Source organism: Chaetura pelagica, unplaced genomic scaffold, assembly GCF_000747805.2.
Source record: "Chaetura pelagica isolate M959 unplaced genomic scaffold, ChaPel_1.0 scaffold278, whole genome shotgun sequence".
Taxonomy (NCBI): domain Eukaryota; kingdom Metazoa; phylum Chordata; class Aves; order Apodiformes; family Apodidae; genus Chaetura; species Chaetura pelagica.
In genome coordinates, this window is record NW_009954497.1 from 936,671 (window position 1) to 962,502 (window position 25,832).

The following is a 25,832-nucleotide window of genomic DNA, read 5'->3' on the forward strand; positions in this document are numbered from 1 at the left end:
AGCCTGCCAGCACATTTCGAGAACTGCGCTACGCAAGGAAGGAGGGTAAATACACACACACCACACACACACACTTTAACTTTCTTACTAGGCTCAACTCCTACCCTTTCACTTCATTGATTTACACCTCTCCTTCGGAGTGTGCCTTCATAAACTTTAGTGCCTTTGAATTCCTTTTCCAGTATACATACCTAGTTAACCTCTCCTGAACCTTGATCCCTTAGTTTGTATTATCCCTTAATAAATTGATTAATTGCAAACTAAACATTGGTCTCAGTAATAATTTGTGAGCGTGGTGGGAGGGTACTTTAATCTACCCTCTTAGAAACGAACCCTCAGTGACCGTTCCTCTGAGAGAGGTGGACGCTCGGGCTTTTTAACAAACCTCTCCACATTGGGGGGGGAAGTCGTGAAAACATCCTGACAGCCAGTAGCCCCCTGGTACCGGCTCGCGACATAAGCCAAAAAAAAATAATTACAAAATCCAAATCAAGAGCATTCAAAGAGCAAATTCTCATGTCATTAAGTGGCTGTAGTCATTCAGTGGTTCCTGCTTGATTTGTTTCACCTGTTTTTATTTTATACTGATCTCTTACTACTACTGGAGTGGCCTCCAGTTCTTGTAGGGATTAGTAGCACTGACCTTATCCTCCACCCACAGAATTTTGTAGTCTACACTTATACATCACCTCAGTCTTCTGTTCAATCTGGGAGATCTTTATTATTACATTATTAGATTCACCATAGAACAGATGAGGTTGGACAGGACCTCTGGAGGTCATTTGGTCCAACCTTCTTCCTGAGCCAGGCCATGCAGATCTGGCTGCCCGGGACTGTGTGTAGATGGCTTTTGATTTTCTCCAAGGACAGAGTCTACTAGTTCTCTGGACAATCTGTGCCAGTACTGAGTCACCCTCATGGTGAAAAAGATTTTCCTGATGTTCATAGAGAACCTCTGGTGTTTCAGTTTGTGCCCCTTCCATTGTGCATCACTGAGAAGAGCCTAGCTCCATCTCTACACTCTCCCTTTTGGTATTCATATGCATTGATGAGATACTCCTAAGCCTTTTCTTCTCTAAGCTGAACGCTTTCAGTTCTCGCAGCATTTTCTCACATGAGATAGAACAAGAGAGATAAAGATGAAAAATTTTTGAAGAAGGAAAAAGAAATTCCACTTTTTTTCAGTTTTAAATGGGTTTCTCAAACAGGAAAAAGTATTGAAACAAACTTCCAGATAAGATAAAAATACTATATAAGGCTATAGACTGGTCCATAATCAGATCCTTCATTACCTTAAGATGTTTCCCAGATTAAGCTGTACTACTGACCTAAAAAACAAGACTGCAAGAATTTGCCACTGAAATACCAGTATTGTTTTCACACCTTACTTTGATTTCAATAATTACATAGTGTACTGTAAGATTTTTTATAAACTGGCATTCTATATTTTATTATAAGCTAAAAGAAATTAAAATCCTGTTTAAAGAAAATGATTTTTATCTGTCATAGAAATGTTAAACTTTTAATATATAGTCTGACAAATATACATCATCAAGAACTCATAAATGTGTTGCAGCTTCCTATTTGTGAAGATGCACCTACTCAACCTCTGCTCACAAGTCTTCAGGAACTTTCTCATGCACTGAATTTGTATATAGTACCATCTCAGTCATTTTTCTAAAAGAATGTAGCAGAAATCCTACTATGGTTTCAGACCCTGACATAGCTGCACTAATGTGCAACCTCCTTTGTCAACTATAAAACCAAACATCTCTGATAATGAAACTGTTTATGACTAGGTAAAAATAGCTTCATAGTAGAATACCTTAGTGCAAGTATATTCAACTTCACCTTTACATATTATACTGGCTTTTCAAAGAACAGAATGTACTGTTTGGGGGCAAGATTTAAAGTGCTATCTATGCATCTAAAGGTCCAGGATAGAATAATAGAATAGTTTTGGTTGGAAAAGACCTTGAAGATCACCAAGTCCAACTGTTAACCCAGCACTCACAAGTATACCACTAAACCACATCCCTAAGCACCACATCTACATGTCCTTTAAATACCTGCAGGGTTTGTGACTCAACCACTTCCCTGGGCAGCCTGTTTCAATGCCAGACAATTCTTTCAGTAAAGACAATTTTCATAACAGCCAATCTAAACCTGGCCTTGGCGCAACTTAAGGCCATTTCTTCTTTTTCTATCACTTGTTGCTTGGGAGAAGAGATGAGTCCCCCTCTCACTACAATCTCTTTTCAGGTAGTTGTAGAGAGTTGTAGAGAGGTCTCTTCTCCGCCTCTTTTCTCTAGTTCTCTCAAGATGTTCCTCACAGGACTTGTTCTCTATACCCTTCACCAGCTTCATTGCCCTTCTTTGGAATCGCTCCAGCACCTTGATGTCCTTCTTCTGGCATAAATTCTTCAGTGTAAGGTTGGTGAGACACTGGAACAGGCTGCCCAGAGTTGTTGTGGGACCTCCATCTCTGGAGGTTCTTCAAACAAAGGCTGGATGGGGCTCTGAGCAGCCTGTTCTAGTGGAAGGTGTCCCTGCCCATGAAGGGGAGTTGGAAATCAATGATCTTGAAGATCCCTTCCAACACAAAAAATTACGTGATTTTAGTGAGGGGCCCAAAACTGAATACAGAACTCAAGGTCCCGCCTCACCAGTGCTGAGTACAGGGGGACAATCACTTCCCTAGTCCTGCTGGCCATACTATTTCTAATACAGGCGAGGATGCAGCTGGCCTTCTTGGCCACCTTGGCACACTGCTGGCTCATATTCAGCCAGCTCTCGACCAACAGCCCCAAGTCCTTTTCCTCTGAGCAGCTTTCCAGCCCTGCTTTTCAAGCATGCAGTGGTGCTTGGGGTTATTGTGGCTCAAACGCAGGACATGACACTTCCCTTATTGAACCTCATACAATTGGCCTCAGCCCATCAACCCAGCCTGTCCAGATCCACAGCCTTCCTACCCTCAAGCACATCAAGGCAGTATTTCCATTTCTGGTGCACCACTGTGGCTCAGCACAGGAAATAGTTCATATTTTTCCAGAAGTCACAGCTTTCTCAGGGTCCAGTACGAGGTTACACAGTCTGCTTCTACAGCAGCTAAGAAACAAACCATTGCTTTCAGTTCGGATGAATTTCAACTAGTCTCTCATGAATAACATAACATGGCTCCATCTGATAATAGCAATTACACTTTCTGCTCTGAGTAAAGAATGGACCAAAAAGTTCAGATTTGCAAATATTTGTCCTTTAAAAAAACCCCCAAACCTTCTGTGGTTAAGTAGCTTCTAGTGCACTAAGATTTGTCAACATTCACCTGCTCCCTGCCATGCCTCCTAGTCTGTGTTTGCTTGTTTTTCCTTTGCAACCTTTGCACTATGTCAAATGGGAAAGTAAAAAACAAACATCTAGACTAAAGTTACAAGTCAACCTGAAGAGCCACTGAAGTTTAACTTGACAAAAATCAGGCTATATAGTGACTAATTAGTTGCATTCCCAAGGTAGGGGAGAACTCTCTGCTTCCCCTTAGCCTTCATTTCTAACCACCATTGCAAAGCCCTACACTTCCCTTAGTCTCCTTCCCCAATCACTTCAAAGCCTCTGCTCTTCTGCCCTCCTAATAGGCGCCCAGTCCTATATACCTTGACGTCTTAAATCCCTACAACAGAAAATACAAACTACTTCAGAAAACAACATACACAGACTTACATAAATCCACCAATGCAATAAATAACTGCATATTCAATTTGAAGATTCTCTAATACTAACAAGGTGAAAACAACCTTCAAGAAATAACCTACAAAGGGAAGTTGGGACTAATTTATTTGCAAAATACAAGATGGGATGGCAAATAACAGTTGGGAGGATATGATCAGAACAAACATTTATTTTGAGAAGTAAATAAATAATCCCAAATCAACAAGATAAAATTCAGTAAGTAGTGCTTCAGTTAACAGTCATACCACAGAAAGATCTTGGTATCCACTGCATTTCACAAACTAAATATAACTCTTGCAAAAGAGCCAGTTCTTATTTAGAATTTGGCATGAAAGACAAAGTAAATATTCTACAGTATTTAGTGCTGATGAAGATTCACCCAAAATAGTACTCTGCTTTTGATCATCACATTTTAAAGCTACATGGATAAACTTAAGAAAACTTACACAGGGTCAGCAAAACATGGAAGGAGTCCAAGGAAACTACGTTGTAAGAAATTACAGCTAAATCTAGATTATAGACCACTAAGGTAGACAAAATGTTCCAGAGCAAAAATTGTTATAAACACTTGTTCACCATCTACTCTGGATAGAGAACGAAAAGGTTTGCATAAATTTCCACACAGGCAAATTTGCACTGGATATTAGGAAAAACAGAAAGAGAAGTACTAACAGATGCAAATACTATACAGTCATCTCCTGTGGAGGATTTAAGAAAATGTTAAACAAGCATAGGAAAGGCACAGGTTAAGCATACTCAAACCTGTTTGCATATACGATTTTGGATTATTCAATTTTATATGCCTGCTTTCATGCCTCTGTTTTTATTATTCACCTTTACCAAAGCCTGGATAAAAAACGAAGAGTGAATTACATCTTCCACTTCACTGAGACTAATAACAAGAAAGGATGATTCATGTTCTCATGAAGTGGAAAATGGATAAATATTGAAAATGCTGTAAAGCCTTTCATGATCTTCCTCCACAATACTTTTGCTCTCCAGTTTTTAAGGGTCATCACTTTGTAATATACAAAAATCTTAAACCAGGAACTTTAATTCCTGTTCATGCACAACATAGCCCTACTGTAAAAACCTTTGTATAATGTGATCAGTATATAAAGTACATCACTTTCACTAGTAGCACCTACAGAAATGCAATATTCTCTCTAGGCTGCTTTTCCCTTGTTGCTCAGCTTAAACTAATGTCTGAAGAAAAAAAAAAAAGTAAAATTCACCATAATAGTTTTAATTTTTTTATTATTTTTTTTTTTTAAATGGGTATTGTCCTCATATAATAGTTTAAAATATAGAGGCTATATAAACTTTCTTATAAGCAACTATATGTTATTGTCAGACAGAAAATAATTGAAAAATGAGGGAAAAAAAAATGGTGTCCACTTTTACCTGGTTTACATTCATAGAGATCGCAGCACTCCCCTGGCTTTCCTGATGCCTTAGAAACCAGTATATTCAAATAGCCAGGCTGGCAAACTTTCCTCAAACAGCCTGCAGGATTACACACACAGCGGCTCGGGAGTGGACAGCATTCACCAGGAGGAGCATAGCCTTCAATCAAGATGGAATCTTCTGGACAGCGAGGAGAAAACTGGACTTCACAGCGGGCCTTAGAGCAGTCAGGTTTCTCTTCTGAAAGGGAGAGAAAAATCAGCATGCCATAAATGTCAGTAAAACACTGCACTGAAGCTGTAAAGATGAACTCAGATAAAGCTCCTTTATCTTCTCCCCCCAAAAAAACAATAAAAAGAAAACTGCTGCTGCTGGACTGATTAGCAAAAAATTCCAGAATATGCTTTTAAAAAATCTTGATTTTGCAAAACAGCAGGTGCTTTTGAAAATACTTTACAAAAATTCTGCATTTGTGAGATATGTATCAGTGACTTCTGAATGCACACAACCTCAAAAAACAGCCATGAAGCTACACATCTGGCCATAACACTAAGAAACAACTAGTCTACATCTACATCTACTACTTTGGTTGTTGTCCTTAAAGTTAGATGGAGAATAGTAGAAACAAGTAAAAACAACTCTAAATTTATTAATCTGATGTTTAAACTACTGCGATTAAAAAAACCCAACAATCTCCAGTGATAATTTCAATGATTGAATAACACATACCAAACATGAGCACCTCTGATAAAAACTAAGTAATATCTTCTCCAACATTTTGGTAAGTCACTTTTCTGGAGTTACTGAAGTTACTGGATACTGGGTTAGGGTTTTTTGAACTAAAAGCAACACATCAATTTTTGCTTTGTTTTTTTGTTTGTTGTTTTTTGCCTTCCCCCCTCAAGAATAATTTTTACACTGAATTTCAGTATATTCTTTGGAATTCTAGGTCATATCAAGGAATCAAAGCAATATTGATTGTCTACATGGTTGATTTGCTAACTGTCCATTAGTTTCAGGGAGGGATACAAGTCCTAGACATAAAAGCGTTTAGAAAAATACTAAGATAGGTCTTAGTATTAGTAATTGCAAAAGGAAATAACAAATATAAAAACATTTGCCTCAGTTTTAGTTGCCAAATACATCAAAACAGAATAAAAAAATAACTACAACATTTTGTTCATGTGCAAGTACTTACGTTTTTTCTTACAAGCAACAGAGCTAACTTTAATGTAATACTAGATAGCATTATAACTCTTTTCTTACAGTTAAAAACTCAACTATTTCCATCTATCTTAAAAATAGCCTAGGCCAGATTTGTACTTTGCCTAGAATTTTGAATAACATTTCTAAGACCAGTATTTTTTTTACACCTACACTTATGTTTATGTCTTATCTGCTTTATTAAACACGTTTTTCAGACTGAACATTAGTGGTTACAGAGGTTCCATACAGAAAGTTGTAAAAAGAATAGGTAACATGCTAGTTTTCAGTGGTTTCAGATATTCTTTAGTTTCTGGCTATAATAAAAGGCTCAACATTTTAGCATTTAAAAATCTTTTCATTTTCCACTGCACATTGTTCAAGTGTGCACAGAGAAGTGATAGAACTGTAGTGTAGTAGCAGCCCTTGAGGTTAATGAACAGTGTGAAATTAAGGATCAACCATGAGCATCAATCCATCTGCCCTAGTGTTATGTATCCAGCCATTTCCTGATTTCTATGACTAACAGATAATCCCATCCTCATGCAGTCTCTCTTGAGAAAAGACTTCATTTTATATATATTTTGATAAATTTACCTACTATTTTTTGCTTGACAGTGTGTATGCACATACATACATGCATATTAAGATAAGTGTTTCCTTAAGGACCGTTTATATTCGACCATCTAAACCAGCTTTCAGGAAGGCAAGATTTGTCAGAAATACATATAATAACTGTTGGGATTCAGACTAGTTAGGACTCTCTATATATTTATTTTGAAACCAATGCAAAGCCTACTGTTGGAGCTGATACATGCACCTAGCAAAAATATGAAGAAAATAAGAATACATTACTATCAGTATGTAAGAAGCACCTCATGTTTCTTCAAAGTAGAAGAAATTTTAAATAGAGAACCGTGACAAGATTTCTCATATTAAATGTTCACTGTTTCATAGTTACTAACTTTTATAGTCTTTTTCACATTATTATGCTCAACGTAGTTAACTGTAGCAGAATTCAATGGGTCTCTACTATTGAATAAAACCAGGATTTCTTTCAGAGGAAATGGTTTAAACACAATCAACCACCGCCTTGCAAAGACATGTTTGTGTTTTAATACCAGGTTGTATAACACCAGCAGATATTTAGAAATAAAAATTAAATCTTTCTTTTTAATCAAGTGTCACTAACACTTTTGTACTTGATAGTCCAGAAATATAAACAAACAAAACCCTTTCCCTATAACCACTTGTGTAAATATTGTGCTTCCAAATTATAATCTCAAACCATGTATGTGGTAAAATATTGCCTTCCCAGGATACAAATGCAGCTGAGCAATGGTTAAGTCAAATATATTAACCCAAGCTGCATCAGCCAAAAGACAATTGTCCTTCAGCTTTCCTAACTCCATCCCTCAGCAAAGTCAAGGACAAGTAAAGAAACATTCTGGAGACTTTGTAATGTTTTGGTTCTTGATTTAGATGTGGTTTTATCCTTTTGTGGAAACTTTAATCAGCTTGCATTACACTACTGCAACTGCATCCCACACCCAGCGCACTCACTGTAATACAAGAAGACAGGAGTTCTGTTTTACTGCAGTTCAGTAAAAGCTGATGAGGGCTCATCTTTTTGATACCTAGCCTGTATAAAAGACATGACTTTCAAGCAGTAATTAAGAAAAGTTGCAAAGTTTTTCTTCTTGTTGCCTCAGCCAATGGTGAGCGTACTCATAATCTCTACTAACATGGATAAAGATTTATACACAAGGTATTTCTACAATTTGTTGATTAAACTTGTTTAGCTTACTTGATTGAAAGCAGCATCAAAATTGAATTTGTTCTCAAAATAAATGACAAACATTAATACAAGCACAAATGTCACTACTTTAGAAGGATTCTTGATTTATTTCCATTACAAGCAGCTACTTAAGATTTCATCGAAGAAGAGGGATGGTTTAATAGCACTTTTTTCCTTTATTAACACTTTCAGCCCTTACAAAAGGAACACTTAAAATAACATGTCAGAGACGAATGATTAACAATAAAACAACAGAATCTCAAAACACAGAAAGGTAGGGCAAGCTGGATTCCACAAAAAATAATTGTGGAGTCAGTCACCAGAGATATTTTTGCTACATTACCCTTTTTATTCACCAAACAGGGAGTATTCCTAAGCATCTTCTCAAAAGACGACAGAAGATGCACAACAACAACCTACTCCTTCTCTGTCAAATACACACATACACTATGAAGCACTGACCTGTCTTCCAGATGTTGTTTTAAGCTACTGTCTATTATTCAAATCAAGATCTTCCTAACCAACATCTTCAAAGTCAGAAAAAGGTATTGGGACATAATACCCATTTTATTTTATTATCTTAATTATGATAATAAATAGAATATAAACTGTTACTATGCATGCCCAGAAACAGGATAACTTTATTTTTCAAAGCAGTGTATGAAACCTAATTAAATGAGATTTTCGATCAAAGAGAGAACTATATACATGACTTACTATGAAATAAATCAGCACAGCAAATAAATAAGATACTTACTCCTGAATAAAGAAGCATCTTAACACACAAATTACATGGCAAGAACATATGCATGTGTCACATTTTCCTAATCCAAAATTTAAATTCCCTCAGAACAATTTCATACAACCCTAACTATATGTAGAAAGACAGTGAAACTATTTGCTGAAGGAGATGCCTGGTTTTGTAATTAAGAGTTTGTACTCAGGACACTGATCACGCTAATGAAAAAAATATTTTTGTAAAACTTTGTTCCATCTCTATCCTTGAACCAGCTCAGCTCATAGGTTCATTTAATAAGTTGACTGTTTCAGCAAGGCAAGAAATTGTTTATACAAGTCACCAATTAATGTAATGAAGTGAGGAATTGTAAACAATTTTGCTGTTCAATTTTCACAGAACCAGACAGTTAATGGAAAAAGCATATACAACTCAATCACATTTCAGTCTCTCCTTTATAAAAAAGGAAACCATTAACAAGGAGAACAATTACTTGTCAAGGATGCATCCACCAAACTTCTCATAAATTGAGTCCGAATAGATAACCTACAACCCACTAAGAAAAACTTAGTTGGCTGCAAATGTTGCCTTTATATTAAAAAAAAAAAAGCAGTATTTCAAATGACTACACAAAGAGCAGAAACTATCAGTTGATTTGCTGATGAGGTTTCTCTGTGGGACGCATTCTCTTTATAGCTTTTCATCCAACACCACTGAAGCTGGAAGCGTACTGGTATCTCTGACACCTCACCAGTCTTAAGCCAACAAAAAATCTCTACAGAGATAAAGCAAGAGTCTGATCAGTCAAGCTTTTACAAACTATCTATTCACAAATGTATCTGGAAAGATAAATGGAATACAATCCAAAAAGGAAAACCGGTATTTTGATGAATTCAAAATACAACTCCTAACCTTGGAAACAAACTTCTAGTCTAAAAGGCAGCCCTAGAGACTGCATAAAAATATGGAGTTTAGCAGTGGTAATACTATTACTCTAGCTATAGATTACTACAAGTAACAGATTTGCACAGATTTGCATGTCATGACAACCTTTACTTTCTGTAGGTCTGAAGGTTCAGGCTTGCTTGCTGTTCCTCTGCAGTTAGTGTGCAAGAACAACCTGCCATTACCAGGCACTTGCTGGAGGACACCCTACAGTTACCAAGAAGAACCCAAACACCTAAGTTACAAAGTGTAACTGAACAGTAAAGGCTGGCTAAGTTACAATGTGCTGTGTGCTTTGAAGTGAAAACAGGGATCATTCATTTAAAGAGTCAGGATGTCTTAAAAAACATTTCAGCTCAGCAGCACACAGGAAACCTGTAGCATCTCAGAAGTCAAGACATAACATTCAAACTGAACTTTCACTGTAACCATGGTATATTTTTTATAAAGTACATAAGGTGGAGGAGAGCAATCTTCAAAGCAAAGAATAAAAAGAAGAAATCAAGATGTGGATTTTTTTAAAATTATGCTTCCCAAGACCTCATGAAGTTGTCACAGAGAAGTGGAGGTATGATGGCAAAGTACTAAAGTTTTTGTAAAAACCAGTGCTTTCTCTGAGAGAAGGTAACTTCTTTGCCTTCCTGAAAGGTTTACACAATACTCTCTCAAGCTGTTCACAGTTAGAGGTGTTTTTATGAATAGTCACTGAATAGTGGGAGCCTAACCTCAAAGTTTTTCTTTATTTTGTTAAAGTAGAGTAGTTGTAACAAAACCCAACTAAACATACACACATATCCCCTCCTAGATAGTACAAATGTAGTATGGAAACAAAAATGGTTCCTGAAGAACTAAAAACTTTACTTTCACCTATGTATCAAATTATTTTTCTTCACTATGCTTGCATGCTGTACTTTGACATGCAGATAAAGTATATGCCAAGTTTAGTTAACGAGAAAAGCACACCAGTTAGCATTTGTCAGACAAAGGACCTTCAGGTATAACCTCATGTGGGAGAAATGGAGAAGAAAAGCCCCAGTGAGGGTGGGAGGGTCTTCTCATTCTTCAGGTGAAAAGAAACAGGTCTGTGCTTTTCTGCAAACCTTTTCAGGGAGGCATTTTTATACTTTTGTCAAATCACCATAGGTACAAAGACATTTTCATCCAAACAGAAGGCTGAAGTGAACTTATCTGAGACCTGGACCTGAATGCTTCCACTAAGATACCTAAACTATTCTACAGCTGCTCAGTTAAAACCAAGTTTTTAATATATACACATATGGATATACATTTGCATATACACAGAGAATATGATTTATTTTTTCTCTTAGGTCCCTAAGAAGAATAAAAAACAGAGTAAGGTTCACAAAGATTAACATTTTGTTTGACTAAGCAAAATGATGCACTAAGGCCAGCATACGTACTTTCAAGACGCATGTTCAGCTTTGCATTTTTGTTTCATTGTAAACTGGTTTTGTGAATTCTAGGCTAAAATACAGCCATTTTTACTGTACAGCCTTACAGCTATCACTGAAACACATTCCAAACAACAGGCATACTGTACTGTTACAGAGTGGCAGGAAGGAAATATTAAAAGGATTAGGGATAAACAAGAAAAATGATTACCTAGCTGAAGCAGTCAGACAGACAGGGATCGATATCGGAATGCAAAATACCCAAAAGGATTTTAAAGAATCAAAAGAACAGTTATAGTAGATTAAAAAATGAGATTACCTTACACATACAATATGCACAGTGCTGTATACGGATGAACTGCTACAAATAAAAAAACGAACTAGAGCCTGACCTTTTACCTAAATCTGAACTTAATTTAAAATCCATCCTGTTTTTTAAACAACCTTTGCTTCGCTTTCCAGCATTTGGACACTCTGGACTGTCCCTCAGAGTGGGACAATCTGTCTCATGCATAGCATATCCTATCCTAATCTTCTTGTAAAGATCAGCAACAGTCTGAAACTAACCTGGGTTAAAAGTCACACACAAAAAGACTCACAGACACAAGGTTTATTAAAGATGCACTTGTCAATATACACATTTGCAATATGGTGCTCACTGTGAATTTGCCAGAGTTTTTTCATTTCCAGGATCAAATAACCAGGAACAAGGGTTATGCCACTCAAGACAACTAGTAGCAAGAAAGATAATAATTCCATTTGGATGCTGAAGCTGTGAGGACATTATAAATCCACTCCTTAAAATTTCTTATTTTCCTGTACTGAAAAATACTAAGAACCCAAACGCAGACCAGGATTGTAATCAAGCCTTAAGGGAAGCTGTTGACTACCAAAGAAAAGGTTAAACAGAACCAAAGAGGATTTATCAGACAATCTGTGTCTAAACGCAAACCCAATTTCTATGAAACCAATGATGTTTGTGGCAGTAGTTGTGTTTGGGCTCAGAGCTCCCAGCTCAAAGCATTTCTCCATTGGGCTTAGAAAGGTCCTATCTGTAAAATGCAAAGGTAGTCTTCCTTTTCCTCCTTTTAATTTAAAACTTGCTTTCAATAGATATGTATTAACTTTTAAAAAAATATCAGTTATCACCTTGATCCCAACAAGTTAATCCAAATCTATAATTGATAACAGTATCTTTCTGACAGAACTGCACATGCAGAGAAGGAAACAAGCCCAGAGAGGGAGGTGTGACATCCCAGTAATGGGATCCATTTCCCTTGGTAACTGCACTGCTTTTAGTAGCAATAAACCACCCTTAAACTTCTGCATTGAAAATCCTTCAGAATTTAGATGAAGAGATGTGCAGATAGCTACTCACAGTCAGATTTACAGCTGGGTTGCCTCCATTGCAAAAAAACCCAAACCAAAACAAAAAGAAGTGTTTCCAATATTGTCATGACTGGAATAACATTGTACACTGTGATTTCTATAAAAGAGCCTATTATTCTGGATGGATGATACTGCTCATTCACCTGGTCAATCTTTAAATTGGCAGATCAGTTGACATCCCTAAAGAAAAGAAGAATATATGAACAGTAATGAGGTGGTCTTAACTCCAGATGCAATACTTTAAAGAATGCCAAAACATTTTTAAAATAAACAAAAAATAAAGACACTACATTTGCAACCAGTATAAACTGAATATACTTCAATGACTTACAAAAATACCCATCAGTAGGAAATTTACCTACAGCAGAAAGCATTCTTTATTGCAATGATACAAGCAGCTGCAAACCAAAGGTAATGCTGAGTGTGTACCAAAATAAATGATGATAAAGCACAAATATTTGGAACAATTCTTCTTAATATAGCTTAAGAAAAATATAAGCTAGCTGACACCTGGAGAAATCAAGTATTCATTGAAGATGATGGTACTGCATTGATATGACGGGGAGAAAGGGATTTGAATTTGAGCAGGGAAATGTTACCCCAAAAAGGACAAACAGCTCTGGACAGGACAAGTACAGAACGAGATGCTACACCACACAACCACACCCAAAGTAGTAGGCTCAAATCACCATTTGCTTCCTAATCGAAGTCTGAAATCATAAGGAGGACAACAACCCAGAAAACACCCCTATTTGCAAAAAAAATGCAAACTACAATCAAAACAAATGCAAGATTTCACAACAAAACGGGAATTCACATATGTGAGAAGTTACCAACCGAGATAAAATTCAGAACAGCAAAAGCAATTAGTTTTCTAGAGCTAGATTAATTGTAAAAAAGCAACTGAGATGCAAAAGCTAACTTGTTATTGGTGAAATTGAATCAACTCCTGTCTGCCTGCCCTTCAGTGTTTCATGAAGTTAATAAAAAACAAAGTTCATACAGGTGCTTTTTTCAAGTTGTCCGATCTCTGCTCATGTTAAAAAAAAAACCACAAAAAGCCAAACCCACACACCATAAAATGAAATTTAAAGCCCTTTAAGATACTTCTGGCTATCAAACTCCATCATGTAAACTAGCTTTCCTAACTATAATGTTCAAAGGAACTCTGTATGTTAGCAGCTTAAATCACATATTTCTTAAATTGTTTCACAAAAACACTCAAGATGTGTAAAGTAAGAAAAATCAACCCTATTGAACATTCCATTCTTCTCTTTACCAACCTAAGACTGTCGTTATGATAAAGTTGGAAGAGAAGCATTGTTTCCTTCTTATTGGCAAACAAAAGCTGACTGCTTCCAATGAAGTAAAGGCCAATGCCCAAGTGTTTCAAGCCATTTTACCATAAAATGAGAACTTAAATGCCTTAAGATACTTCTGGCTATCAAACTCCATCATGTAAACTAGCTTTCCTAACTATAATGTTCAAAGGAACTCTGTATGTTAGCAGCTTAAATCACATATTTCTTAAATTGTTTCACAAAAACACTCAAGATGTGTAAAGTAAGAAAAATCAACCCTATTGAACATTCCATTCTTCTCTTTACCAACCTAAGACTGTCGTTATGATAAAGTTGGAAGAGAAGCATTGTTTCCTTCTTATTGGCAAACAAAAGCTGACTGCTTCCAATGAAGTAAAGGCCAATGCCCAAGTGTTTCAAGCCATTTTCATTCTCCAACTGCTATGGTTCATCTTTCTTGACTTCTCTGGGTTGGCTTCTTCCAAAACAGCCTCTCTAAATCGAGAATTTAAATGCATTTCTGTGACATAAAATTTTCTATATTGCCAGAGATTATCTTGGTTTCTTTTTTTTCCCCTTTATTTTTTAACATGAATATTTCTGTTAAATTTGCCTCCTTAGAATGAATTTTAATACCAATGACTGTAACTACAACCTTGCAATTCAATTACCAAGTCTGCATCAACTTACTGAACAAAACTACAATGCATTAATTAGGGCAACAGAAAAAGAGCTCTAGCTGGAATAAGAAATATGACAGTAAAGCAAATGGGGCCATTACATTTTTGGTAAATTCTATACTGGCACAGTGAATTCTTCAGTTAAAATTACTGGTGCCTCGCGGGGAAGAGAGTCTACAATATTTTTACTACATTTCCAATTTCAGGAAAAGTTGTTAACATGAAATAATTTACTAAACAGCTCTGTCCTCCAGAAAAAAATAGATGCGTTTTTTTACTAGATCTGTTTTTCCACAGAAATTACTTTTAACTAAACTCTAGTTAAGAGCATTTCACTGAATACAGAGATGGTGGATATTCCACATAAATCATTATAATTTCTCCAGAGACAAAGTCTTCTAACAGAATGTCAATTTCACAATTAAGATAGAAGAACAAAAACTAAGCAGCATATCAGAAGACATATGAGAAGACACAGTTGTAAAGAAGTGAAAGCACTCCGTTCTTTGTTTCTTACAGTGAAGGTGATTTCTCCTATTCCATGTGAAAATATGGAATATTAAAAATTTAACATTCTATGGATACAGGCTTTCCTGAATCCAAAGAACTAGTGTGCATTAAGAAAAATAAAATTAAATCAACCACTTAAAGAACACATAACTAATTTTGTTAAATTCCAAGTTCCTGCTTGCAAAACTAATTTTAAGTGCTAGTTTGGATGAGCTTCTGTTTTTTCTTAACTGTCAATCAAACACAAAAAATGAAAAAAGAATTAAAAGAAAAACATCAAAAGACAAAAAGAAGCATATGCAATTTTAATTTTAGTCTAAGCTATAAGCATTTTAAGCTTGAGAAGACAGCTGAACAACTGTTTGCACAACTGAGAACTGATTAGAAAAATTAACAGACAACTGGAAATTTGAGAATCATCTTACCTTCCTATTTCAAAACTACAGTAGTATCAAAACCAAAACCATCTACACATTTAAAGCAAAAAACAACAACAAAACCCCCCAAAAACATAAGTCTCACGCACACGTGTATTAATAACTGATCCTCAAACAGATTAAAGACCACAAGGAACCACAGTACGGGAAGGGCAAACAAGCTGCCCCATTCTGCAAAACTGCCATACATAACCGAAGGTAACAATCCCGATTACTTTTTGACATTAACTGAGAAGCATCCAATATCCACAGTTTTGATTCCTCTCATAGTCACTGAAGAGGTGCCTGCACTGGGTTATTCAGGTATATAAATAAAAACACTCAAAATAGGTGATATATATTAAACATCGCTGGTAGCATTAAATGCCCATCATACATTTCATGCTACTAGATATCACTACCCTGTTGCAGCATTCCTTATTCTGCCTCAAAGTAGCAACATCCCACAGAGGGAATTAAATATCAAAACTACAAAAAAGCAGAAAGTCAGAGCTTACACAGCACTGAGCTTCTGTTAACACTAGTACAAGGATTTTGCTGACTGCTGTAGTCATTAAACTTGGACCCCTGTATTTCAAGCTGGATGAATGCCAACACCTTTTATTACAAACAAAAGCTAGTGAGTCTGGAAAAAAACCCCAACAACCCTATGCCAAAGATATAAAAATAATCTCTCAATTTCAAAATACTGTTGGCTGCAACATTCTTTAATTAGATTCAGTTTCTGATCCCATTTGAAGCATACAGTTGAGTATTAACTAGCTGGAAAGCTCTTTTCCAAGAGCAGCTTAAAGGGGAATAGTCTAGAGGACTGCAAGTATGTTAATCAGTTTTTCTCAAGTGTATTTTTTTGTTTTATTTTTCTTTAGCAGAACTATCAAACTAGTAGAGTATCACAAATGACCCTGGTTCAGCTATTTCTTTTGATTCTTTACCCTCTGTTTTTCTCATTCTTTCTTCTTCATTGTCCTTTCCTCTTAAGTTATCTACTTATTATTTATACCTTCTTTAAAGCAAACCCATAAAGTATCTAACTTAACATCTTTTCTAAGCTTATGTCTTTCTTATTATACATCTCCGTAAGCATAATATGTAGCAACAGGCTTGGTTTGTGTAACAATCTACTATAATACAAAAGAAAAAGACAGAAAAGCATATTGTGGTGTTTTACACACCAGCTTCTTTGACATAACTAGAAAAAGAAAAAACTAAGCTATTCAGCTGCAGATTTATTTAATTAGCATAATTTCTTAGGGAGATTTGATTTAGCCTCAAATGTAGAATCAATTTATGAGCACTAAAGTACAGGCTACATACCTTTGTGGAACACTACGTGTACTGACAGAAGTTGCTGCTAGCAAAATGCAGGCACTATTGCACTCTGTGAGTGAATTGAAGCAAATGAGTGTTATTCCTAGTGAGATTTCCATGATGGCACTGCTTGCATAGGATTGGGATTCAGTCACATCCAAAGCCATTTTTAGATCAAACTCTGAACAGGGCATGGCTCAGGAATCTGACACAATCAATGTACATTGAACCTACGCGTAAGTTTGCAGCAAACATAATTTTACAGAGTATCAGGTTCAGAGACAAGGAAAGCCAGGTTATTAATAAACTAGTCCAGAATGTAAGATGGCATCTAATCCACAAAAATGATGTTAGCAACTCCAGAACAGGAGAGACTGGCTGATGATGTACTTGAAGAGCTGACAGGCTCCCCATGGAACCAGGACAAACTCTACCAGTAGGAAGATAACGGGCAAAGTTTTGAACAATTACCACCCTATACCCTGAGGAATCATAGAATGGTTTGGATTGGAAGGGATCCTAAAGATCATCTATTTCCAAACCCCCTGCATGGTCTGGTACACCTCCTACAAGATCAGGTGGCTCAGAGCCCCATCCAACCTGGCCTTGAACACTTCCAGGGATGGGGCTTTCACAACTTCCCTGGGCAACCTGTTCCAGTGTCTCACTTCCCTCACACTAAATAATTTCCTCCTTATGTCTAACCTAAATCTCCCCTCTTCCTGTTTTGATCCATTAGCTCTTGTCCTCTCACTACATACCCTCCCCAAAATGTAAAAAGCCCCTCCCCAGCTTTCTTGTAGCCCCTTCAGGTACTTGAAGGCCGCTATAAGGTTCCCCTGGGGCCTTCTCGTCTCCAGGCTGAACAGCCCCAACTGTCTCAGCCTATCTTCATAGGAGAGATGCTCTGGCCCTTGGATCATCTTCATAGCCCTTCTCCGGACTTTCTCCATGAGCTCCGTGTCCTTCTTATGTTGGAGGTTCCAGAATTGAACATAGTTCTCCATGTGGGGTCTCATGAGAGCCAAGTAAAAGGGGAGAATCACCTCCCCTGACCTGCTGGCCACGCTTCTTTTGATGCAGCCCAGGACACGGTTGGCTTTCTGGGCTGCAAATACACATTTTCAACTCATGTTGAGCTTCTTGCTCACCACCACCCTTAAGTCCTTCTTTCCTCTGGACTATTTTCAATCCATGCTCCACCCAGTCTGTGTTTGTGTTTGGGACTGGTTCTGTACACTCTAACATTACAGTGACAGCAACCCTACCTGATAAACACATTCTGGAAAACAACACAAACAGTAAGACCAGAACTTTAACTGATAGCTGTTGTAAAAAAAAACAAAACTATTCTTGAACCAGACTAACAAAAAATGATAATAAAAAAATAATATTTGAGGTTACTAGCAAATAATAGGAAATTACATCTCAAAGGTGCCATGATCCTTACAACCAAGATACTGCACTGACTGTATGAATTCATGCAATGCATTTAAGAAATCCACAGGTTGAGAACATATTCCTTCATACAGGCCAAGCCAAGAACTGGTATTACAGAAGTCAGCAAAGCCTAAGCAGTGCTAAAAAAAGCCTGCTGGCATCCAACAATGTAACAGAAGAAAGCAAAAGCTACCACATAGCTGTACCAAACATCATAAACACTGATGGTTATGCATGCCAGAGGGATGCTACTTCAAACAACATTGTTTTTCCATTGTTTTTCTCCATTTGGCTAGAAAGAGGCACCAGAGAATAAAATCCTGTATTGTTACATAAGGAGGTATCTCTTGTTCCACTTAAGACACCTCTGCCACAGTAAACATCAGTCCTCATAGTCTTGCTATTAAACCACTAGCAACACAAGTAAATGAGAAAGAATGAAAAATTTTGTAGGTCTTAATGAAAGCAGTACTAATGAGGTTAGTTTTAAAGGACACTTTCCTTAGCATAACTAAAAATGCACACTTTTTTTTCAACAAACAGACTAAGTTGTGTAACATACCATCTAGTTTTAGTGCTGGCAATCAAACACTACTACTCTATTCTTTCTTTCAATCTAAGCAATAAATGCATTTTCTCAACAGAGGATAAATACTTCCTTTCATGGATATATGGATCAAGACTTACCACAATTTATCAGAAATTTCTGAAGTGCAGGAAAGATTAAGACTGAGTAATACTGATATAGCAGTAATGGTAAAACAGCATGCAAATATGATGACTCTCTCACCTTTAAAGCATGCCTTCAGAATCTCATCCACATAAAAAGGAAGAATAATTTAAATACAACAATTACAAAATTTACTCTAGATTTTTTTCCACATGCATACCCTCCCCATTCACTGTGTCCCATTAATGCCTTAGGTGCATGCTTAAAAGGAAGCAAAGCTAGGAAGTTTAATGAATCTTTCCCATAATTAACTTCCAGTACTTCTCCTAATCTTATGCTTAACCCACCTAATGTCCTGTGAAGCAGTCTTTTAAATATCACCTTTAATGTGCTGACCCCACCCCTCCGCCCCCGAAAAAGCATCATAAGAAGAGAACAAACCAAACAGAAACATACAAAAATACCAGAGGGGCTTATAACTAAGCAGGCAAACAATTCAGAAGACTTAACACAAAATTTTAGCCCCACATTCAACTGGACTGAGTTTCTATTCCTAGTTTCAGTAACTCAGACAACCTCCTGTTTCACTTTCCAATCTAGCACCCATTTTACATACAAGTGCTGGGGAACTTGTTCTGCATCTGGTATAATGTTTTGTACAACACATGATACTTTTTTTTCAGTCAAGACCATATGTGCTACGATAAAAACTCCCAAAGAAAACCCAAACATACACCGCAAACACCCAACTGCTTAGTATGTATCTGAAAATAATACAGCTGCTAGAAAATCTGAATATTCAGGAAAAAAAATGCACAAGTTTTTCTTGAACAGAAAAACTGCCTCTGAATATACTTAATTGACTAAAATCAGCTGATGGTAACACAAAGTACCATCAAATGAATATTCACTTATCAGTTACTGGCAAGTAGTTATGAACTGATGTTTCATAAAGAAACTTCAGTTTACCAAGTTTTAGGTAGTCAACATTCAGACTACACCGAAGTACAATGTATTAATTTTTCTTTGTTTAATTATCCCTTAAGCCCTAGTTTATATAACCACAATACAGATAGGTAGCTTGCTAGAAGCATATTATACTGATTGGAATAAAACAAGAGCGGAAGAAAACACATTTTGGTTAATCTTCCATAAACAAGTTTTTCAGAGGGCAGCTGTCTCAAAGGCCAGGTAGAAGAGCCAACCACTGTACCAGCAGGGTGGGCCCTAGGGAGTAAACTTTAAAGCTGTTCCAATTGCACTATAAGAAAGATATAGGAGATATAGGCAGCAGCTAAACCAACCACAGAGTAAGAAGCAGGTAAAGTGTTGACATCTCATTGAAAATATCAGTTCTGACTGACATCATATAGAGAAAGATAGAAAAAGAGCACAAGAACCTCATGAGACTTCTACAAAGGTCCCAAGACTTCTGCAAGACAGAGTGAAAAAGAACTCGGTGGCCCCTGGTCTCTCTCATTATTATAATAATTATAGGACTATATTTTCCACCATAAAAAATAACCTTGGTAATTCACCAAGGGGATCAATAATTCTAAAAGGAAAGTTTGCTGACTGAAGAACTTGATGTTCAACACAACAGAATTGCAAGGTCATCAAATCTCTTTGAGAAAGGTCTACTTTTTTTTTTCCAAATGTAAACCACAGTAATGACACTAGCAACCTTTATTTGTCCATGCTGATCAACAATGGCAAGTCAGAATATGAAACAGGCAAATCACGTAACTTGGGCTTGATACACTGATGGGAATCCTGTGCTCTTTTGTGTATACCCCAAGCTCTTTACATTTCTATTATGAGCTTCCTAATCTGTAAATAACACATCCACCATCAACTAGCTGGATAGCTGAGGGAAATATCAAGGGCTTCCTTTCCAAACATTTCTACATCTGACATTAAGAGAGTGAATATCACAATTCTATTGAAACAGATAGACATGAATGTGCATCATAATGATAGAGCATTCAAGGCTGTAACTGTTTACATCTTGTATACTGTTTTGCATATGCTGCTTTGTAAACACGGCACCAAAATGCTCCTCCCCTACAAAACATTAATATTCTTGCTCTTCACAGTGATTATCCAGCTGTTTTGTATGTGTGTGTATGGGGGAGGGTGGGGTGGGGTAGGAGAGTGAAGTGATGTCCAGTAATGTTTAGAACAGGACCTGCAGAACAAACCCTAGCAGGTAATAAGGGGTGAAGAGAAGATATGAATATGTCCCATGCTGGCTCTGCTGGCTGAGCTCCTACTCATACAAGCTGGCATGCAGTTGGCTTTCTCCACCGCAAGGGCACACTGCTGGCTCATGTTCAATCTGCTGCACTGTCAGTCTTGGTCAGGGTAAGTCATCATTCCTGCCTGTGACAGGTAAGTTTTTTCCCTTGTACAGTTTTCATGAGGGCAGAAATTACTACAATCAGTAACATATTGCTCACAGTATGATCTTTTCTTTATCAGTAAAACCATTTCAGGTAGGTTCTGCTTCTTGCCATCAGCTTCTGCAGTCCAGCAAGTAAAAGAGAAACTCCAAGAACTTTAACTGTTTTCTTTTTGAGCTATATGTTTATGACCAACAAACACGATAAGGGAAGTTAAAAGATGATTTTTTTTTTTTTTAATTCATGGATTCAGTTTTTTTATCCTCCCTCTGTCTCAGTTATGTCTCCTGTAGCTGTTCAAACATTGAGCAGTAGCAGAAGTTTCTGAACTGCAAAAAGAGAAGTTAATTTTGTCTCCAAATTACTACTGCGGCAGGAAAATTTTTGTCATCCTCATCTCTTAGCTTGTGGCCTGAATTCAATTTCACCTGTAGGAGAAAAATTCTGAGAAAACAAGAGGAAATTTTCAGAGTACTACACTTCATTTACTGCTCTATTCATAGAGAAGTGTTCATCATGTTTGCTAGGAACTTCATCTTGTTCAGGCTATGAAGGATCCCACCTAAGAGCGTTGCACCACAACTAAGAGGAAGTCAAGTAGAAACTCCAACAGGCCAGCGTGGATATGACCAAGCAGCTCCTAGAAAAGCTCAAACTGAAGAAGGAAGGATACAGGGGGTAGAAGCTAGGGCAGATATCCTGGGAGGATTACAGAGAGCTTGTCCAAGCAGCTAGGGATTAGGTTAGGAGAGACAAATCCCTGCTAGAATTAAATCTTGCCACGGATGTTAAGAACAATAAGAAAAGCTTCTTTAGGTATGTTGGGAAGAAAAGGACATCCAAGGAGAGTGTAGGCCCTCTCCTGAAGGAAATGGGCAAGCTAACAACACAGGATATTGAGAAGGCTGAGATCCTCAATTACTTCCTTGCTTCAGTCTTCTCTGGCAAGTGCTCCAACCTCAACATAAAGGCCACAGGTGAAAGCAGGGACTGGGAGAGTCAATTACTCCCCACCATAGGTGTAGAGCAGGTTTGTGACAATCTGAAGAATCTGAAGGTGCATAAATCTATGGGACCTGATGGGATTCATCCACAGATCCTGAGGGAGCTGGAGGATGCAGCTGCTAAGCCTCTGTCCATCATATTTGAGAGGTCATGACAGTCTGGTGAGGTTTCCGCTGATTGAAAAAAAGGGAACATAGGCCCTATTTTTGAAAAGGGGAAAAAGGAAGACCCAGGGAATTACAAGCCAGTCAGTCTCACCTCTGTGCCTGGCAGTCTTGGAGCAGATCCTCCAGGAAAGTCTGCTAAGGCACATAGAAAATAAAGAGGTGATGGGTGACAACCAACATGGCTTCACTAAGGGCAAGTCATGTCTGACCAATCTGGTGGCCTTCTACAACAAGGCTACAGAGGTGGTGGATGATGGCAGAGCATTTGACACTGTCCCACATGACATCCTGGTCTCCAAACTGACAAGACATGGATTTGACAGATGGATCACTCGGTGGATAAGAGATTGGCTGGATGGCCACACCCAGAGAGTTGTGGTCAATGGTTTCCTGACAATACCAAGCTGTGTGGTGTGGTTGACACCCTAGAGGGAAGGGACACCATCCAGGGGGACCCTGACAGGCTGGAGAGCTGGGCCAGTGCCAACCTCAGGAAGTTCAACAAAGCCAAGTGCAGGGTCCTGCACCTGGGTTGGCACAACCCCAGGCACAAATACAGGCTGAGGGGAGAAAGGCTGGAGAGCAGCGCTGAGGAGAAGGACTTGGGGCTGGTAGCAGATGAGAAGCTCGACATGAGCCGCCAGTGTGTGCTGGAGCCCAGAGAGCAACTGCATCCTGGGCTGCATCAAAAGAAGTGTGGCCAGCAGAGCCAGGGAGGTGATTCTGTCCCTCTGCTCCGCTCTGGTGAGACCCCACCTGGAATACTGTGTACAGCTCTGGTGCCCTCAGCACAAGAAAGATATAGACCTGTTGGAGAGGGTCCATAAAAGGTCCACCAAGATGATCAAAGGCCTGGAGCACCTCTGCTATGAAGACAGGCTGAGAGTGTTGGGGCTGTTCAGCCTAGAGGAGAGATGGCTCCAGGAAGATGTTACAGCACCTGCCAGTACTTAAAAGGGGCCTACAGGAAAGCTGGGGAGGGGCTTCTCATCAGAGAAGATAGTGATAGGACAAGGGATAATGGTTTTAAACTGAGAGAGGGGAGATTTATGTTAGATATTAGGAAGAAATTCTTCACTGTGAGGGTAGTAAGGCCCTGGAACAGGTTGCCCAGGGATGTTGTGGAATCCCCCTCCCTGGAGGTTTTTAAGGCCAGGTTGGATGAGAATTTGTGCAGCCTGGTCTAGTCTGAGGTGGTGAGAAACTGGAATGGGTTACCCAGGGAGGTTGTTGATCCACACCCCCAGAGGTTTTTAAGGCCAGATTGGATGAGATCTTATGCAACCTGGTCTAGTGGTAGAGTTCCCTGCTCATAGCAAGGGGATTGGAACTTGATGATCTTTGAGGTAGGTCCCTTCCAACCTTAATGATTCTATTATTCTATGATTCTAATATTTTGCCATCTAGACTTCCCAGTTTCAGTATGCAATATAATCTCCACACAGCCAGATAAGATGAACTGTTCACGCTTGATCTAAATATTAATTCTGAACTTAGTTTAATTTGCTAGCTAAGAGAGAGCTATATGGATACTAATGTGCAAATAAGCTTAATTCTAGACTTATGTAAATTCTTTAGTAATTACTGACTTGATTTAAGGGGATAGTTCCAAAAACATTAGGATGAATTAAAACAACCTTCCCTCCCATCTTATTTATATTCATAAAACTTGAGCATGGAATGGAGGGGCATACACCAGGGGAGTATCTGTACTGAGTAACAACTGAGGAGAAACAAAAGTACTCTTCCCAACAAATTCAAGACCAGTTTATCCCAAACTATTTAATATAACCCTAAGTTATCCTGGAAGTTCATCTGTTTCCTAGCAAAAACCCCAACACCTAAGAGACTGAAAAGCTTGATCTCCTCCATTGTCACTTAGTGCAGCCTGTCTTCAGATGCACAGTCGTGTCCCAACAAGTCTGAAAAGGCTCCAGACTTGTTTATACAGGTCAAGTAGAAGGCATGTCCCAACATACTGAACTTCGATACTACAGGTTACATTCTTCCACCTGCACACACCCACCTATACAACAGCCACTGTTCAGCTATCACCAGATTCCCATTACAATGAGTGTCAGGTTTACCACATGTTGTGTGGTAACATATCAAAATGACCACACAGAATAACTAACAGATACGTATTATTTATACCTATACTATGTTTAATTACATACATGATTGGCCAACAGTAACTTTTTTTTTTTTCCTCTAGGAAAGCAATATAAGCAGGCAAGACTTCCAAGAAGAAATTATTTTCAGTTCAACTAAAAGCACTTGACTTAAAAAAAAGACGTGGTTGCGATGAACACTGAAATAAAACAAACATTCTGGAATTCATGCCTATGACCAAAGCTCTGTGTTTGTCCTGTAATACCAGGCATATTGATTCTCCAATAGAGGATGCAGTCGATTATTACAAAACATAGCAGAGTATGATGATCTGAAAATAAAGGGAAGAAAAATTTCACAGGAGCCAACAGTAAGTGGGCAACATTTTGTATACTAACATGGCTGAAATGCTGTAGTCGTATCACTTCTGTGCCTCAAGAACGCTATCATGTTACAGTTAAATAAAAACAATTATCCACTTAACAGTTCAGGCAAGAAGAAAATTATACTGGTACACTCGTAATAGATCAGAGCTGTTTCTTTTAGAGATTTCAAATATTGTTCTTTGTTTATGTAAAAGACATTTATTAACACATTATTAAAATATTTAATATACAAATAATTGGTATATTTATATATGCACGTAAAATTCAGATCTGCATACTGAGCAAGATCAAAACACTTTTTTCCCCCTGAAGAATAACAAGAACACTGGAACCTCTTCTCCGTTTTTACTATTAGAATTATTTGCAGTAGTTTTTAAACAGAAAATAAATACTCTTGGACTTTAAAAGAAATTTTTCTAAGGGCATATTAGCAGGACACTAAAATCTCATATATAAAAAATAAATCCTTTATATATTAAACAATACCTAAACATTTTCTTACACCATATATCTGTGAGGAGCAGAGCAATTTCAACTCTAGCAGGCTTACTGTACTCTCAGTTCTACTGAAGTGTTTCAATTTCATGAGCAGTACCAGGACACCAAGAAAAGGATTTCTGTAATGTTTTAGATTTCAGAGCAAGAAGTCAAAGTGAAACAGAAGCCAAATGTCAAAACATAACATGAAAACGATGAAGTCTTACAATAAGCAAGCAAACTCCTAGAGCACATGTAGAAGCAACAGCACAAAAAGGTACTGGCAGATCTTGAAAGAACGTGAGAGTCTAAGTTACT

The 25,832-nt window shown here is 37.7% G+C and overlaps 1 protein-coding gene across 1 annotated transcript in view; it reads right to left on the bottom strand.

The window, feature by feature from the left end:
• The window catches only part of CRIM1 (cysteine rich transmembrane BMP regulator 1 (chordin-like)), a 175,396-nt gene that overhangs the window by 77,138 nt on the left and 72,426 nt on the right, over nucleotides 1–25,832 (bottom strand). Inside the window, exon 5 of the mRNA XM_010004603.1 lies at nucleotides 5,131–5,373. Within this exon, the coding sequence (XP_010002905.1) occupies nucleotides 5,131–5,373 (243 nt within the window). The remainder of the gene's footprint in view (nucleotides 1–5,130; nucleotides 5,374–25,832) is intronic.